The sequence below is a fragment of the Sparus aurata genome, chromosome 16 (genome assembly GCF_900880675.1).
Source record: "Sparus aurata chromosome 16, fSpaAur1.1, whole genome shotgun sequence".
Classification (NCBI taxonomy): Eukaryota; Metazoa; Chordata; class Actinopteri; order Spariformes; family Sparidae; genus Sparus; species Sparus aurata.
In genome coordinates, this window is record NC_044202.1 from 22,277,686 (window position 1) to 22,294,700 (window position 17,015).

At 40.9% G+C, this 17,015-nt stretch overlaps 1 protein-coding gene across 1 annotated transcript in view; it reads right to left on the reverse strand.

The window, feature by feature from the left end:
- Positions 1-11,502: 11,502 nt before the first annotated feature.
- bcl11ba (BCL11 transcription factor B a) overlaps positions 11,503-17,015 on the reverse strand; it is a 49,699-nt gene continuing 44,186 nt past the window's right edge. The window contains exon 3 of the mRNA XM_030391562.1: positions 11,503-16,201. Within this exon, the coding sequence (XP_030247422.1) occupies positions 14,208-16,201 (1,994 nt within the window). The 3' untranslated portion in view covers positions 11,503-14,207. The remainder of the gene's footprint in view (positions 16,202-17,015) is intronic.

Consider the following 17,015-nt stretch of genomic DNA (forward strand, 5'->3'; position numbering starts at 1 on the left):
ACGGGTTTGTGCCAAATGCACTGCTGCTAATACAAAGAAGGGTTTTCTATAATCAGCAGATTGGGGCACATACTAATTATTCACGTTATAGTGTATTCAGACTTAATTACACATGTAAATTACAGTACATGTACTTGTAACTGTGAAATACTGTTTTGTTGTTCTTAACGTTTGTTTTCACTCCAAGATCATTTTGAGGAGGAATACGAGCTGCATGCAAATATTTCATGACATCTTCACGAGGTTATTTGAAAGTAGGCTGCAGATTTGAACCGTAAATACGTTCTAATCAATTTAGAAAGTTGCTATAGATTCTCCATCAGACATGTGCTATGTTAATCAGTGGCTTTAGATTTTGCTTGCTACGTCTTGCAGACTGTAAATTCTTGGTGTAATCTTAAGCATGTCCTCTGGTCCTGGCTGGTTGCCAGTGAGTGCCTGTTTAGTAGTAGGAGTCTATCATTTCGGTCTAACACTATACGCTCATTGTCCTCAGGAGTAAACCACTGCAGCTTTCAGTACAGGTGAGTGGGGATTTAGTTATATCTTGATGTAAAACAAGAAAGTGTTTTTTTTACAGCGGAGGCTCTGACATGTCAGGGGTCTGGCAGGAAGATGATTGTTGTTAGATGTATTGTCTTTGTTGGAGACCTGGTTTGCATTGCGTCTGGGGCTTGTAAACAGCAGACAGTCAAATGTAAAGCAAAAGGAGTCATGCAGATGGATTTCTCATGTGCTTTTTCTGTCCGTCCCATCAGGTCAAGCAATTCTGTCGCTTATCTCCAGCCCTCAGGCCTTCTCTAGATGATAGCAGCAGTTTCACCACAACATGACAAATATATCTAAGATTAGAGAGAACGTGGAACAGCTTGAAATGCAGTATTTTGATTGAGGGCATTTACTCAACGCATCTGCATCTTCAACAATAAAACTGTTCTAACCAGTGGGACGCACCTTGCAGCGTTTCTCCCTCCACAACTGACCTCAATTTGTGGACTTCATAAAAAAGGTGGACAGATATCTGGCCCCGTGGTCCAGGAGGTAATTACTAATGTTACTGCGTCTCCTTGGGGAGGGAAGATGGGACGCCTCAGCCAGCTCCCCTTCCTGGAGCTAGGCCAGTTATTTCCTGCAGAATCAGGCAGTATTAACCTCCTGGATGCAGATTCGTTCGGTTGTAAATTAGCAACTAATTAAGGGCGCTCGTCATCTTCTGGTGACACTGCAGATGCAAAAACACATCAACAAATGACATTGAGAGGTGGAGATACAAAATGTATTTCAATTGTTTGTTTTTTTGTCTTATTCAGTTTAAATATTGTGTTTAGTATATTTTAGTCGAGACATATAACATTCAACAATATGAAACGTTAGTAAATGCTAAATAAAAAAGAAAGACTTTGTGGCCAGTTTTTTTATATAGTATATTGAATTACACATTACACAAAAAAGTCTACAAATGAACCACAACGTAAAGGTTTACAGTTATAATATCAGTGATTTAGACCCATAAAGTAGCTGACGTCTCCCCTCCTGCCTTTATCTCCAGTTCGACTCATAATAACAACGATAACGAGGCATGAGAGGTGTGTTTGCACTGTAGAGGACAGTTCAGTCATGCTGTTGTCCAGACGGCAGACGTTCACCAGGTGGATTAATGGGAACGCAGTTCAAAATTCCTGCGTTTTGCGTTCTTTGAGGAGGTTTTCACCGTGTATTAGGTTGGGCCTGTCTCTCCACTCACAACGCACTCGGCACTGTGTGGTTTGCTAATGGTGTTGTTCTCATGGATCTGGGGACTGCCCCTTGAATCTACCGGCTCTGACGCTACCCTGAGAAATTGCTTTGCGTACAGAGGAGCGTGTGACTGACAGTTCAGTTGCCATTAGAAGCTAGAGCCCAGAGCGCACAGCTGCACATATCCACACTGCTTTCTTTTTGCTTTGGTAGTGTTTACTGTTTTCATGTCATTTTTTTTTTTTTGCCCACACCATTTTTGCCAGACCATCACAAGAATTAATGGCAGGCAGGAAAATGAAGAAACTGTGTATGAATCTGGAGGCGCTGAAGATTCCAACAAAAGACAGCAGTCTTGATCAGTGTTGATACAGCAGCAGTGATTCAGATTTTCAAATTCCATGGCTAGAAGGACGTACCCATGTTGAAGATTACTTTTTGATTTGGTGTCAGATTACAGTCTTCTACTGGATTATCAACTCATTCAAACTGGATTGTTTGTTGGCCTCTCTGGTTTACACCAGTACCCCAGCACAGTTACACCAGTATGTTGCTGTCTGTTTGCAGTTACATTTTCCAGCATGTAGGACAGTGAATTGTTTATCATCCATAGAGAGGGCCATGGACGCCTGCCCCATCCCCTCAGCCAACAGCCATTCCTCTCGGGAAGCTGCTGGACCCCATCCTCAGCCACGGCAAACCTGTTCCACTCGACATGTTTCTGCTCGTCCTCGCCACTCAGCTGTCTTTTTCACCTTATTCTGAGTCTTAAGAAAGGCAGCCCAAAAGAAAAGAGAAAGCAGCTCTAACATTTGCAAAGTGTGGTCAAGTTAGGCCTTCAAGAGTCACAGAGACAGGAACAAAAACAGAGAGGAGAAAGACAGAAGACCAGACGCACTCAAATTCATGCTAGCCAGGGTCCCTGGCCCCCCAGTTTAACACCAGCACCCCTTTCTCTTTTCCAGCTCTTATCTAGCACTTCTGAGCAATCATAATTAAACTCTCTGAGCTGTAACATCCTGAGCTGTCTCCTGAACATACACACCAAGTTTTGTCCAAATCTGATGAAAGGGGAGCAAATGGCAGAACCCTGAGTGTGCAATTAAACTTCTCAAAGGGTGGGAAAATGGCCATGAGCCATTAACAATTTGCCTTATCATCAAATAAATTGGTAGATATCGTCACAAATGCCACAAATGCGTAACTCAAAACCTGGCGGAGAAAATTTCACAAATTTTGCTGTGCACGCTCGGTGGACAATTATTAAACAAAATCTGAAATCCCATACAGATCGGTGCATGTGGGTTAGCCTATAATGTCCCAAAATGGCTTAAAGCAATTCTGGTTAAACTCACCACAGAGATGAGCTGTCTCCTGCACAAATACAAACACACAGGGTGTTGTTACGATGAAGTCGGGCGGCACAACGCAGAACTTTGAGTATACAATTGTTAATGCATCTGTGTGCATTGCATTCTCTTTAGATAGACTTTGTTAATAACTGTAGCAAAGAGCTTGGACATGGACCTCAGGTGGATAAAGCTCCCGAGGGGAACAGTTGTATCTGGGCTCTTCCATCATTGAGTGTTGCATATACAAAACTATTGTTTTTTTTTGTTTTTCATTGTATTTGTACAAACTATGAGTAGCCTTGAGTAGTGGAACCATTTTTTGCCTTAATAATGGTGAAATTATTTTTGAGTGTACTCAAACTTTTGACTGCACTCTGAAGTATAATCATAGATTTGACAAATACATTCTCAAAAGTCATTGAAATACACATTAAGAATATGTTAACAAATACTGCAGACAATACTTCTGCTTGAGCAAAAACAGTGTGACCCCCCTAACTGCAGCTTGCGGTTATATATATATATATATATACAGGTGTCCCAAAAAAATGTATACACACTTTAAATAATTGTAAAGTTGGTGTTAATTAAAATTCATTTAATTTTCAAATTGTAATAGAATTTATAAACATCATTTTGTTGTTTTGTCACCGCCCTTTCTCAAACTGACGTCCGTTCTGGTCCAGACACTGCTGACAACAGGAAGCAATGGAATCACACACATCACGAAACAATTTCCTTGGTATTTGCATGCATTCATGTTCAATGGCTGCTCTCAATTCAGCGATTGTTGCAAGTCTCATTGTCTTTTAGGTATCCCCATAAAAAAGAAAGAAAGAAAAAACAAACAATTGAGTTATCAGCTGCTAAAGTGTGTATACATTTTTTTTGGGACACCTTGTATGTATATATATATATATATATATATACATATATATATATACATATATATATATATATATATATATATATATATATATATATATATATATATATATATATAATGTAGAATAGTGTGAAGAGATGACTGCAATTCAATCTTTAATTGAAAATAGAAAATAAAAATCTGTCCGGTGCCTCTTAGAAAACAGGAGAAAGAGTATGACAAACAAATTTGGCAAACACAGCCCTCCAAATAGAAGAAAATGTGATAAATGAGGAAATAGATTTAAAAAGCCTTTATTGTAGTGGCTAAATCGTTAGAAAAGGCAAATGATTTAAAACTGATCTTCGCTTTGTTTTTACTGATTTGCCTTTTTTAATGCTTTAGCCACTATAATAAAGACTGATGTTCCCTTCCTCTCTTAACACATCTCATTACACTCAGAGAGCCTGGACTGCCTGACTGTTACAGTTAATATAGAGCAGTGTTTGAGGATGCGCTGAATGAAGTGACAGGTATTCATAGTGTGATGTTACACAAGGTGTTTGAAACATATTTGAACTGTTCATTCAAGTGGTCACTGGCACATCTGCCTGTATTGTATCTGGGAACGTTTGGAGCAATATTTCCTCTGTGTTGAATCCTCTGACCTATAACATGAACATATAACAACTGATCATCAGGTGAACATTATTAGTAGATATCAATCTGAATTTGATTATGAATCTGTGATACATTTGATCAGAAACAAGGAGCTGTGACATCACGGTTTGACACCCTTGTTGCTCTTTGCTGGAAGGTTCCATGTCTAGAATCATGGTCAATGTGTGAAACAGGTTTTTAAACAAGGCTGGGGCAAAGTGACGACGCTTCTGATAGTGTCACTGAGAGTCAGCTCTCCTTCACCCTCTCTCTTGGCCTATAATCTTTCCCCTCCTCCTTGCTTTTTTTCAGCACAAGGAGGAAATAACACTGCCTTCAGTGGTCAGAACAATCTGATCTGTATTTCTTTAATGTAAGCAGATTCCCAATCAGCCGGGATGAATCCAATCACAGTGAACGGGGTGGCACACAACAATCTGGGGCACTTTTCCCAATGAGTGCTGCAGGCCAGGAGATTAGAGGACGGGGGAGGTGTTCCTTTCTTTTGTGTGTTGTGTGTGTGTGTGTGTGTGTGTGTGTGTGTGTGTGTGTGTGTGTGTGTGTGTGTGAGACAGGAAACAGGAACAAGCGAGGGGGGGATGACATGCTGCAAGAGGCCACAGTTTGGATGTGAACCCTCGCTGCAGTGAGGACACGGCCTCTGTAGATGGAGCACACACTCAACCCCCCCCCCGACGGAGTCACCGGGGCACCCAACAAAGCCAGTGTTTCCACGATGAAGACGAAGCCTGTTATTGTGTGATCCAAGACTAAATCACACCTGCATTCATCATCACCATCACCCCCATTCCTCTAACATCCCACCACCACCACCACCATTCACCAACTCCTGTTAGATAAAGAAATGCAAATCCCTCTCCCTCTTTCCCTTTTCACTTCTCTCCACAATTATTTCAACCATATGGATGCCAGAGAGGATGGGTTTTTCTCAAATCAGCATGACTACTGGTTGATTTATCCTCAAACTTTTCTCCCTCCCTCTCCGTCTCCCCTCCATCTCCACATCCCCTTCTCCACCAACGTAGCGGCTCTCCTCGCGCTCTTCTCTCTCCTATTTCCAGAGCTTAACTTCATTGTCTCTAGCCCCACTACGCTTTCATCTTAAGACAAAGATTTATGTAAATCTTTGGGCCGGGCGTTAATGCGGAGCGCCGTGTGAGAAATAGCATCCCTAAATCGTGGCATTGTTGTTGAAAATGACAAGGCAGGCCCGTTAATCCTACAATGCGATCATCCAAATGTGTCATAATGCCGTGTGTAGGCAGGCGAATCTGAATATCAAAAAGACGCCACGCACCTCTTTTACGGCGCCTTCAGTACTTCCATTACTAACACACTTCTTCCCTCTATCTTCCTCTTTCTCTTTCGCTGTCTCCTTTTAACAGACTCACCCTGCTTGTCACTTTGCTGTCATTAATAAAGGAATAAAACGCACAGAATACCAGAATCCCAAGTTTGGTGCACAGAACGGAACGGCTGTAGCTTTTAGCTCCCTCTTTATTGTTTTGCTTGTTTTGTCCCACGTATGAAAGCATCGATTCATTCAGATAATAACAAACTACATTTGTGTAATTGTCTAAGTGGCTGCAATTGTTGGCTGAATTAAACTGATGGCTTCTGCTTTGTAACCAAGATGTATTTATTTCAGAAGCAGCGGGTTTGTGGTGGAAGGGTATGAAGAACCAACGGGGAACAAAGGGTTGAGTCAAGTCGCTGCATGTATGGAGCATTTAGCTAAAAACCAGCTACCTTGTATTCCTTTATTTAGGATGTGAAGGGGAGGCAGCGCTAGTTCTTCCTCTTATTTGTGTGCATCGCTACACTCAGGGATCAGATCGAGCCCCGGCAGAAGTCTGATGATGATTCACTGGCAGGGGGCAAATTAACAGTGGAAGTGCGGCAGAGACCAAAGAGTGTGGAAGCCATGAAACAGGCATGCCAATCAATTGGACAGGGACAAGGCTGGTGAATGATAATGTTAATAATTACCAGCCACACTGAGGGACCCCTCCCTGATTGGCCGTGAAACCTCTGCCGTAATTAAAGGCGAGCCTTTCTATCCCTTTCCTGCACCCCAACACTGTGACACCTCCCCGTCTGACCTCGGGTCCTCCAAACGCTCTCCGCATCCTCCCTTCATTCCTCTGCCATCCAATTGGTGGTGGTGGTGGTGGAGGGGGGGGACTTTGTCAGGGAGAATAGCGGCGTTGATCTTGAAGGTTTAAGACCCTACTGTACCTGTCAACACTGTGGCTTTGGCGCTGACGACCAACAGCTTAAGTCATTTGAAGTTGCTTCTTTTTTTAATGAGATGGGGAGGAGGCACAGTTAGCGCTGACAGCCAGTCAGGGTCTTGAAATAATTCCATACCTCTGAATAACCAGAGGTGTCTGTCTGACTTAATCCACCCCCACCCCACACACACACACCCCAATACACACATTCACACACACATTTAAGGTAGTGGAAATAAAAGCAAATAATGAGGAAGTGGTGGAGAGAGAGGCTATCCTGCTCTTGTCAAAATGCAGACTGCAGCTCTACTGCAGGCTGTGGATTGACTCTATAAATGAAACGAACAAAGAAGAATCCTTAATTAAAATTAAAGCACGACTGCAGCTCTGTCATCATGAATCAGCTTGTGTGATCACATGGTACAGAACACTGGACCCTAGGAAGAACAGCTGCTGCAAGGCTGAAGCTAATGGCATCCTGCTAACTGAACGCTGGCATCCAAAAGGATGTAAACAAGGACAGCAACCGCGATAACTGTTTTTCATTTTCCATCAATATGCTGATTATTATCTTGCATACATTTCAGAAGTGTGCAAAACACATTCAGTTCATTATTGTGGAAGACTGAGAAAACCTGCAGCGTTTACATTTGGAGCCAAAACTCAAGTGTTAATCTGGAATTTTTGTTCAAAACATTACTTTAGCAATTTATAGATTATGAAAATTGTTTCTGATGAATTTTAATCAATAAAATCGACTGATTATAACATCCCTACTTTATCGTAGGCTATATCACACCTGACTTGTTGTGGGCTGTTATGTTAAATATATATACCTGTCCATGATTCAGCATTTTAGCTTTATTTTGAAATGAATGACTCGTAATTTCTAATCTCTTTATTAAGCAAGGCTTCACTTGTAGTCTCCACAATCCCTCTCTCATTACTCCGCTCTCACTTTCTTTCTCTGACTGGGATAATCCCCCCTGTAGGGGACTTCAAAGAGCAGGCCGGCTGGGGAAAGCCTTAATTACACATTTTCCTTGAAATTCCAACCAAATCACAACTCGCCCCGGTCCGTCCGACTCCGCACTCCTGTGGGTCTAGTCCCAGACTAATTGTGGCTCTGGATTTCCTTTCAACAGTGAATATGGAAAGTTGAACTTAAATTAAAATGAGAGAGTAAAACCTCTCATTTTTAAAAAAAAAGTTAAAGCAGGTGATGAGGGAGTTAGTGACCCTATTTTATGGCGCTGTATTGCCTCCATGTATATTCTGCTGTTAAGGCAGTCAAATAAATGATGCAATGACTTTCTTTATTATCTTAGAGACTGTGTACAATGTGGAAGCTTGTATTTTTATTCTAGACACTGTGCAGAACTTTGTGATTCAAAACATAAATTATAATGATAATAATAAATAAAATAATAAATAATAATGAGAATAATTATCACTTCTGTTTTGTGTTGCTTTTAATAAAAAAAGCCAGATGTCAGCTGACAAAGGCTTCATCTGTCTTTTGAATGTAACTTTGTGATGAAAAGCTCATTCATTGTGGTCACTGTGAAATATTCATATTCATGGTTCAACATTTGAACAAGTAACAGTGCCACCTCACTGATGATTGACAAGAGATGTCAATCATCTCAGCCAACAAGAAAAAGGACCGCTGACGTGGATGATAATTAAATTCACAGTGATTTAAAATAAGCTGGATGGTTAGGAATGTTTTAATGAGGGTTGAATCAGACTGAATTATGGACACATGAAAGGGATTCAAAATGTGCTTCCATTATATGTACTGTTGACTTTATTTCACTGAAGTGTGGACATTGACAAGATAACAGGAAGTTCGGATTTGTCGGGGCTGATTGTTATAAATCTCTGATAAATAAACTGTTGGTAATGTTTCAGCTGTTTTATTCCAGCAATAAATTAGAGATATAGAAAACAGAATATTCTTACATTATAGCACCTATCACAATGTTTGTTTGTTAAAGTGTATGGGTAGAAAACCACTGCATCATGAAGCTTGCATACAATTGAATTGTCTTTTTTTATTGTTTTAAAAGTGGATATGTCTTATATAAAATGTTTAATGCTTGCCTATAATAACAGCACTTTCCCTTTTCATCATTACAGTGGAGACTTAATTTATCTGTTGGGTCACAGACCAAAGAAAAGACTTAAAAGTTAGTCCCGCCGGTGGTTAATTGTAGCTGTTGGGTGGATCTGGTTTATTAAATACACTAGCAGAGCAACATATTACGTAACACAGAAGTCATGTCAGATAGGTTGGACCAGTGTGTTTAACTGCTGTTGTTAGCATGACATCACAGTGATCCAGTTTATGAGAAAGCATCCGGTTGGTGGTGTCACTGATGATAGAGTGAGTAAAGGAATAACAGTGAATTAGCGTCAGTTCAAGTACAGCTTTAAAATGACATTTCTGATCAATTAAGTTTATGGTTTGAAGGTTTTTTCAGCAAGGACATCATGTTGAATTATAAAGGCTCGAAGGGAATTAAGATAAACAGTACAAACAATATATGTCTAACTGTTCTGGAAAGGGTAGATATATATGGTTTAAACTGTTCTCAACAAAAACAATATTACATTTTTTTTTTTCCCCAGTTGTTTCAGATTTAACTAAAGACGTTCAAAAGGAATTAACTTACGCAAGGAAGTAATGTGTTGGTGTCAGTACTGCAAAGTTAACTTGCGGAGTGCTAAGGGGAAGCCTACTGGTATAAACTGATCAGAACAATTCATAATTTAACAACAGGGTTAGAATATATCAGATTTAATTAAAGACACTCAGAGGGAAATAAATTAACTGAGAAGTAAATATTCAGTTGATTTGAATAATGCAGCGTAGTCCTAAACAGTATCACATTAAATTGTCATGTATCGTATGACTTTGACTGACCAAAACTAGTAAAAATATTCAGTGGTCGCATTTGCTGTGGAGGACTTATCTTCGGTGTGTGGATGTGCTTTGCGTGTCCTAATCCACCGTGACTTTGTTGCAGTGCACTCTTAAAAAAAAAGAGAAGTAGACAGCAGGAGTCTGAATGTCATGTTTACTGTAACCAGCCAATGGTGTCCACTGACCACACCTCAGTGACATCATAGAGAACACAAGCCGCAGCTTATAAGAATCAGTTCAGTATTAAAATAAAGTGACATCAAAAACAGCATTACATCCCTGTTCCATGAAAAGCCCCGCCCCCTGCCCCAGCCCCGCCCCTCTGCATTATTGAACATTATTACATATCAAAAAGTACATTTTCTCTAGTTCATCTCAACGCTGCTTTTTATTGTTATTATCTAAAGCAAGCTGTCAATTTGAATTGTGGAACTGGCTGGATTTTGATTGGATGAGACCTGGACAGCGAGCCAATAGAAGACAGGACAGAAGACTATCAAGACCTGACCGACAATAAAAAAATAAAAAAAAGATTAAAGATTGAATGCACCTTTAATAAATTAGCTTATATGCTTCTTTTTGAGAGCCACTGTCTGTTGGAGATTCAGTAGCTTTCAGGGTTTTATCTAAGCACCAACCATTTTCTACGAGTTTTGGAAAGTATTAAAGGGAATACACAGTCCCGCTGGGCAAAAGCTTTCTTCTTCATCATCTCAGCAATTCTTTGACTGGCACGTATTCACACGATGGGTGGGTTTTGGTGTCAGTGTATGCAGAAATGAATGTGTTTGTAGTTCATATGTGGAGCATATTTTCAAGACTCCATTAAATCATGTCTAAACCTGGAGCAGAATTTAAGAGTGCATGAGTAATATTTTTGATTCGCGTTGATCCGTGTGTGTTCGTGGTCCAAAAGAACAAATTGAGACAAACAGGCAGAGGATGAAGAATTGTAACAGCTTGTATTTGTGCTCTGTTATCATGCCGAGAAATATCAACAGGGGAGGCATGTGGAAACTGACATGGAGGTCACAAAGGTCAAACAGAATACCCCCCACCCACCCACCCCAAAATCCACCCCTAAACACAGGAAGTTACTGCCAGTGCGAGTAAGAAATCACAAACAAATCAGAAAAAAGTCAAACAAAATGAAAACAAGGCAGTGATAGAAAACTATGTACAACCAATGGAGCGGTAAACAAAACATCAACTTTAGATTTGTCATTAAAAGGCCATAGAACAATCTTTTGATTCCCTTCTGTACAATGTGATTCATTACAAAGTACAAATTCATCATGATACCTGTACTGCCCCATGAGAGGAAAAATACATTGTGGCAGCCTGTGAGTTTGTGTCTTGTCGCTGGAATGAAGTCCCCCTCCCCCTGCAACCGATATAAGAGCAAGACATCCGGAGGTACCATTTTCACAAAAGAATGCTAAAGCCTACAATTTAAAAAAGACAAGCTCCTCAAGACAGCGAGTGCCTAAACATGTATTTCAAACCATCCAAGAAGAATAATCCATTCCAGAAGAAGAAAAATAGATACAAGTCAGGATTCTCGGTGTGTTTTTTCCTAAAAAGCAGAACCAGAGTTCTGTTGTTTCTAAGGGAGAAAACCTCCATCTGCTAATGGAGCACCAGTCTACCCACCCCCACCCCGACAGCCATCCCACCACCAAATCCAAGTTTGTTACAGCTCAGTCATTTTTAATGTGTTTATTTTTTATTTCATTACACCCAAGGCAGAATAAAAGTTACTAAAACTTAAGACTTTTACAGTTACAGTGACAAAAACATTTTAAGAGACCCACAATTGAAATCTGACTGCAAAATGAAAATTTAAAAAGATTCTATTTTTGTAAAATGCCCAGGCATTTTACAATATTACAAATACTGGTATACTTTTACAGTAAACAAGAAAAATGTAATATATATTCATATATATTTATATATATACTAAAACCCCGTCACCAAAAAAAAAAAAAAGAATAAAAGAAAAAAAAATTAAAATAAAGAATAGAAACAATATACACATTGCCACTACGGCATTCATTGAAACTTCAGAAGCAAACCTGGAAAAAAAAAAAAAATCAGTTTAAAACACACATACACACAAATATTATTTTACCCTTGTACTTGTTTCAATACTGTAAACTTATTTTAAGACAGAGTGCACTAAATTCTTTTTTTTTAAGTTGCATTTCCTGATTTTAGTTGAGTCCTTGACGTTTTGTGAGGCTTTTGTCCACTCCTAGAATTTTCTGTTGAGGGACAGAATCTTGTCCTTATGAGTGAGGAATTTGATATATATCTATATATAGGTTTGTGCCTTTATATGTACATATGCACACATATATACACACACAGACACATTGATATTGTGCTGGGTACTCCTAAACTCAGCATTATTTCATTTGTATTAATTTAAATAATTCAAATTACATGTTAAAGATGACACAATTTTACATTTTTTTTTCCTTGTTCAATTTAATGCTTCATAAAAAGTGTTGCATTTGTCTGAGACAATAAATAGGAAGATCATTTTTCAAGGCACACTCATGTCAGATTGAATGGCAGTACAAAAACTGTCCCAATTAAAACATTTTTTGTTGTTTATTCAATTCTATAGTGCCAGCATTGGGAACGCCTCGCCTAACAACCTTGGGCACTTCAGTGTCAGGAGATCCCAAGCTCTAGACCCTTTAGTACCTTTTCTTCACAGCTCTGTTGTGTGTGTGTGTGTGTGTCGGATGGAAAAGTCATAAAGTGCGGGTCTGTTGTTAAGAGCTCTGAATTTGTACGTTGACAGCATTCAAATCGGATCTGATTCAACAATTTTAAAAAAAAAAGTGCCACTATGAAGGTAGATGGGGCCAAAACAAAACCTTGGGTCATGATACTTTTAATGAGGGGGCATGAGAAACCAGCTGCTGCTTGTCTTACAGCAAACACTGGTACATTTTTCCTCCTCTACACAAAACATGCCTCCAACTAACTGAAACTATGACAGTTTCCTGTTCCTGGAGAGGTGACTTCAGTAATCAATGTATAACTTTTTCACTATCACAATAAAAGTCGCAAATTACTGGACCACTTTTTCAACAAACTGGAGGATATTTTTGCACAAAAAATGCATAGGGGTGTTAATTTTCTATACATTTTTAGCATTAAAATCTTCTATCTAGTTAAAGTAGCAGCACCTGCCATGTATGGACATACATTTAGCCCTCTCTTAACTAATTGTTATAATTAGAAGCAGTGAAAAATTAGTATAATAACTAAAATGAGGATTAATCCTGAACATTAGCCTGGTGGGGGGGCAGGGGGCAGCAAGGGATGCCTTTGAGGATACAACAGTCCCTAATTATTTCAACGCATAATGCAAATGCTGGAAAAGCTTCTGAAAACAGAAATGAATGGGTAAAAAAGAAGTAGTATAGCTCACCCTGAGATGTCCCTGTGCTCACTCTCTTGTTTTGTTCTTCTATCTATCTCTATGCACACTCGTCTTGCCTGGCTTCATGCTCAGTTTTCTCCTAATAAATAATATAGCCTGGATCATATGGCTTCATGCAAAATAGAATACATGGATGAATGAATGAAATGAGGGAAGGTTGTCATAGCGTTGTCGGGGCTTGGTACTATGTACCAGTCAGCAGCTGCCTTATCTAGAATATGTTTCTTCTGGCTGGTAATGTTTTCAGGAGGAGACAGGGTTTATAAACCTTGGGATCCTCTTTGATTTTAGATTTACTGTCAAATATGACACTCAGTGCTACATATCCAATTATATTGACATGTTTTAGAGTCAGTTAATGCTACAATGCCAAAGGATTGTTGTCCGCGTTTCGTCATCACACAAAATAATTCTAGCATTCTCAGTTAACGCCACTTTCAAATTCAAGATTGAATTCAGCTTCTCTTCAACAAATCACACGTTTAGCTTAATATACAATTTTCTACAAGCAGCGGCCAAAAAAGTTTACTCAAAATTGACTTTTATCTTGCTAAAAAAACTATCTGGATATCATGTGGGTTTTTAAAACACAGAGTAACGCCAAATAAAAGTCAAACAATTTTTAAAAAATGCCTAAACAAAAATGTACCTACACATGCCAAAATACAAAATACAATAAATACAGAAATTATTGCACAGTTAAAGGCTCCACATATGTTATAACTCAACTGACTGATTGTTTTAAAAGGAACCCCCAAATGAGGCAGTTTAGACAGCTTCAATTGGTGTTAAGATCTCTGCTTTCACTTTTTCTCAATTGGCAGTTACCTAAAACACAAAATAAACCCAAAAATAATATTTAAGAAAAGTATATCCAGCTAACCCTTTTTGTTTTTGTTTTGTTTTTTTAAGTCAAAGTGTGGCGCAGAGTACGAAAACAGAACCTGGATTAGGTTCTCTCTGCTTGCTCAATTTTTACCTCATTGGTCATCAAATGTTCCCCATGCCACTTTTTCATATGTTTCTCTAGAGTGCTGTACACGCTGAAGGGCATTTGGCAAATGTCACAGCGGTAGACCTCCTTACCATGCTGGCCATGTGTTTTCATGTGGCGTGTGAGCTTAGAGCTCTGGGCACAGGCATAGTTGCACAACTCACATTTGTATGGCCTCTCACCAGTGTGGCTGCGCCTGTGCACCGTCAGGTTGCTACAGTTCTTAAACACCTTGCCGCAGTATTCGCAGGTGTCACACCTCCTGCTGTCCTTGGAGCTGGGTCGGCCAGGGCCTCCACAATGAGGTGTGCTGCCTCCACTGGCGGTGCCACTGCGGCCGGAAAGGCCACCATCCAGCAGGTCACCCGGAGGCGTTGAGAACCGCAGGCTGCCATTCTCAGACGAGTGCTCAGAGGAGGTGGCAAAGGGCGATTGTCTGGAGTCAGTGAAGCCGAGGAAAGGGTCTTTGATGAAGTGGCGTGAGGCAGCGTAGCCCACCAACCACTGGGAGTATACGTTCTCAGAGGGGATATGGGGTGTCGGGGGAATGTCCAAGTCCTTCTCAATCTTGATCCTCTTGTTTGAGGAGTTAGACAAACTGGGACTGGTGATGGGAGTGGGCTTACGGGGAAACAGGCCCGAGAAAGAGTCACCAGAGCCACAGTTTCGCCCGTTAATGGTTGTCCTCTCTTCCTGCTGGTGGTGCTCCATCCCCCCAACCACTGAGTCCTCATCCCTTGCGTCCCGCTGGCCATCCAAGCATCTCTTGGAAAATGGCATCCTTTTACGATTGTCAACTATCAAATTATTGTACTGCTGTATAGAGTTGAGCGCCCCGCCTTCTACCATCTTCTCCAGGGCAAATGATGACTTCTCCTCTGAGGGCAGTTTGGAGCCATTCTCCCTATTGCGGTAGAACTCAGATTCCATGCTGAAGTTGGATTCTGGTCGACTCTCATTCTCAAGTTCTTCTTCTTCCTCCTCCTCTTCTTCCTCCTCATTGCCTTCCCCATGGAAGTCCCCATCCCGATTCTTCATGCCCTCACCTGTGACATCACTGGTGCCTGGCTCTGGGGAGCTTGTAGTGGACAGTCCATCATCTGAGCGCCCCGTCAGGGATCCAGCCTTGTGCATGTGGGTCTTCATGTGGCGCTTCAGCTTACTTGCCTGAGAGCAGGCATGGTCACACAGTTGGCACTTATATGGTTTTTCTCCAGTATGGCTGCGCCGATGCACCACCAAGTTGCTCTGGAACTTGAAGGTCTTACCACAGAACTCACAGGACTTGACCTTGTTCTGTGTCTGGGGAGGGGTGGTGCTATTTGGGGGCATTGGCGGTAAGGGGGGGGTGCTCAGAAAAGGTGATTTTGGCCCAGGTTGAAAGGGGTTGGTGTTCAGTAGTCGATGCATAGGGTTGGCCCTGCTGGGTGACAATGGTGGTGTGGTGCTGTTATTGTTCCCTGCCAACTCACGTAACCGCCTGGAGAAGTCCATGGACTGGGACTCCATGGCCATGGGCGTTAGCCGCATCACCCTCTCAAAGGCACTGGGGTGCTGGGAGATGAGGCCCATTTCCTCTACGCTAAGGCGTTCCAGCCGATGAGGGTCCAGGTGGTGGCGGGGAGGCGGGCTGACAAATGGAGGCGTGTTGGGGAGGCGGTTCTCCATGAAGCCTGGAGGAGGCTCCCGAAGAAGGGGGCCCGTCATCCTCAGGAGGTGGAAGGGGTTGTTGTCGCCGAGAAAGTTGGTGAGGGGGGACTGTGGGATGGAGTCATTGCCCATGGGTGGAGGCATAGTGATGCGTGGAGTGAGGGCTGTGCTGGAGGGGTTGGACTCCAGGTATATGCGAATGCCATGGGTATTCTGGGCATGCTGCAGCAGGAACCAGGCACTGGGGAAGGGCTGCTTGCATGTGGTGCATATATAACTGGAAGGCTCATCCCTGCCACCTGCAACACACAGAGAAAGAAATGCCTTAATATTTTCACTATAAAATTGAAAAAATTACTTTTTGTTTATTCTACACTTTTGGATCTTCAGTCTGAGATGAACAGGCATATCTGAAATCAAACACATTTCAAGTACAAAAAGACATACATGCTAGGTGCTTATCACGATGTATGTAAGTGTAGTTGATTGTGTATGCACGCAGAGTGGGTCACTGAAAAAATATGGGAGCCCCTCCAAGTCTGTAATTTTTACCAAGTCATGCCAGGAGATACCAAACACATATATAAGATGGAGGATGTACAACTTCAAGAGTTTTGTTATGGAAGACTAATCACAAACCAGCAAATAAAGGTATGAGCTCCTCTTGGAAGTAAATTAAAAAAAAATTTAAAAAACTGAAATCATGGAAGAGGAAGAATAGAAAATGAGTGCATTAAGAAAAAAGGTTACCAGTGCACACAGATAGCATAGAGCTACAAAAGGCAGAGGGAGAGCAAAATAGTTTAAATGCAATGTTGATCTCCTATTGGATATATAAAACTTGATGGCATTACAAAACAAACAGTTGCATCTCTGTTATGAGCGAGCCTGAATAAACAAGTTACAGTCTTCAATACTCCATATTGTTGGCTAGAAAACAAGCCCTTTATTCCCCTTTTAAAATTCAGAGACCTGTTTAACCGTTTCCTAGGACCTTAAATATTGACTACAATCACACTTATCATCTCCTTTAGAGATGGGTGGAAAATGTGTTGTCAAACAACTGTAATAGATGAGGCCAAAAAATCCAAGCAATGTGATTTTGAGAGAGCA